Source organism: Trypanosoma conorhini (genome assembly GCF_003719485.1).
Source record: "Trypanosoma conorhini strain 025E chromosome Unknown Tco_14.4_contig_01319, whole genome shotgun sequence".
Classification (NCBI taxonomy): Eukaryota; Euglenozoa; class Kinetoplastea; order Trypanosomatida; family Trypanosomatidae; genus Trypanosoma; species Trypanosoma conorhini.
Window position 1 is genome coordinate 2,283 of NW_021705392.1, and position 625 is coordinate 2,907.

The 625-nt window shown below is 58.1% G+C and overlaps 1 protein-coding gene across 1 annotated transcript; it reads right to left on the bottom strand.

Moving 5' to 3' along the window:
* Nucleotides 1–141: 141 nt before the first annotated feature.
* Tco025E_09847 (10 kDa heat shock protein) lies at nucleotides 142–444 on the bottom strand (the record flags this gene model as incomplete). Its single annotated transcript, XM_029376650.1, has 1 exon — nucleotides 142–444. The coding sequence occupies one exon, from the start codon at nucleotides 442–444 to the stop codon at nucleotides 142–144; it is 303 nt and encodes a 100-aa protein (XP_029223273.1).
* Nucleotides 445–625: the final 181 nt, after the last annotated feature.

Here is a 625-nt window from a genome sequence, read left to right on the forward strand (position 1 = left end):
CCGCCCCTGCGCACCCACACACTCACACAGCGCCCTCACTCAACCAGCAAATTAGTCCATTAAATATTTACCACAAATAAAAAGAAATAATATGTGTTCCATCACGTAGCTCCTTAGCGGCCTCTGCGGAGAAGCCACAACTCATCCCTGCAGCACGCCGAGCAGGGAGTCCTCGTTGTAGAGGAAGAACTCCTCGCCCTCCACCTTCACGCTGCTGCCGCCAAACTCGGGGAGCAGCACCGTGTCGTTCACCTTCACGGTGGGGGCCCAGTCCTTCGTTGCGGCGGCGACGGCGACCACGGTGCCCTCGTTCACCTTGCCGGCAACCTGCTCGGGGATGAGCACGCCGGCCTTCGTCTGCTTCGCCGCCAGCGTGCGCTTCACCAGCACGCGCGGGCCAAGCGGCTGCAGCTTCCTCAGGGCGGAGAACGTGGCGCGGAACATTGGCGAGAGTGTGGGTTTCTGTTGCGGCTGTTTCTCGTAAAAATAAAAAGAAGAAGTGACTTCCTTGTTTTTTCTGTTTTGCGTGTCGCGGTGGTCGCTTTCGCTTTTTTTCTTATTGGCAACGGGGGTGGGAGCAAAAGCGGGAGGTGGCGGCGGAGGCAGCAAAACGTTTACTGGAGGA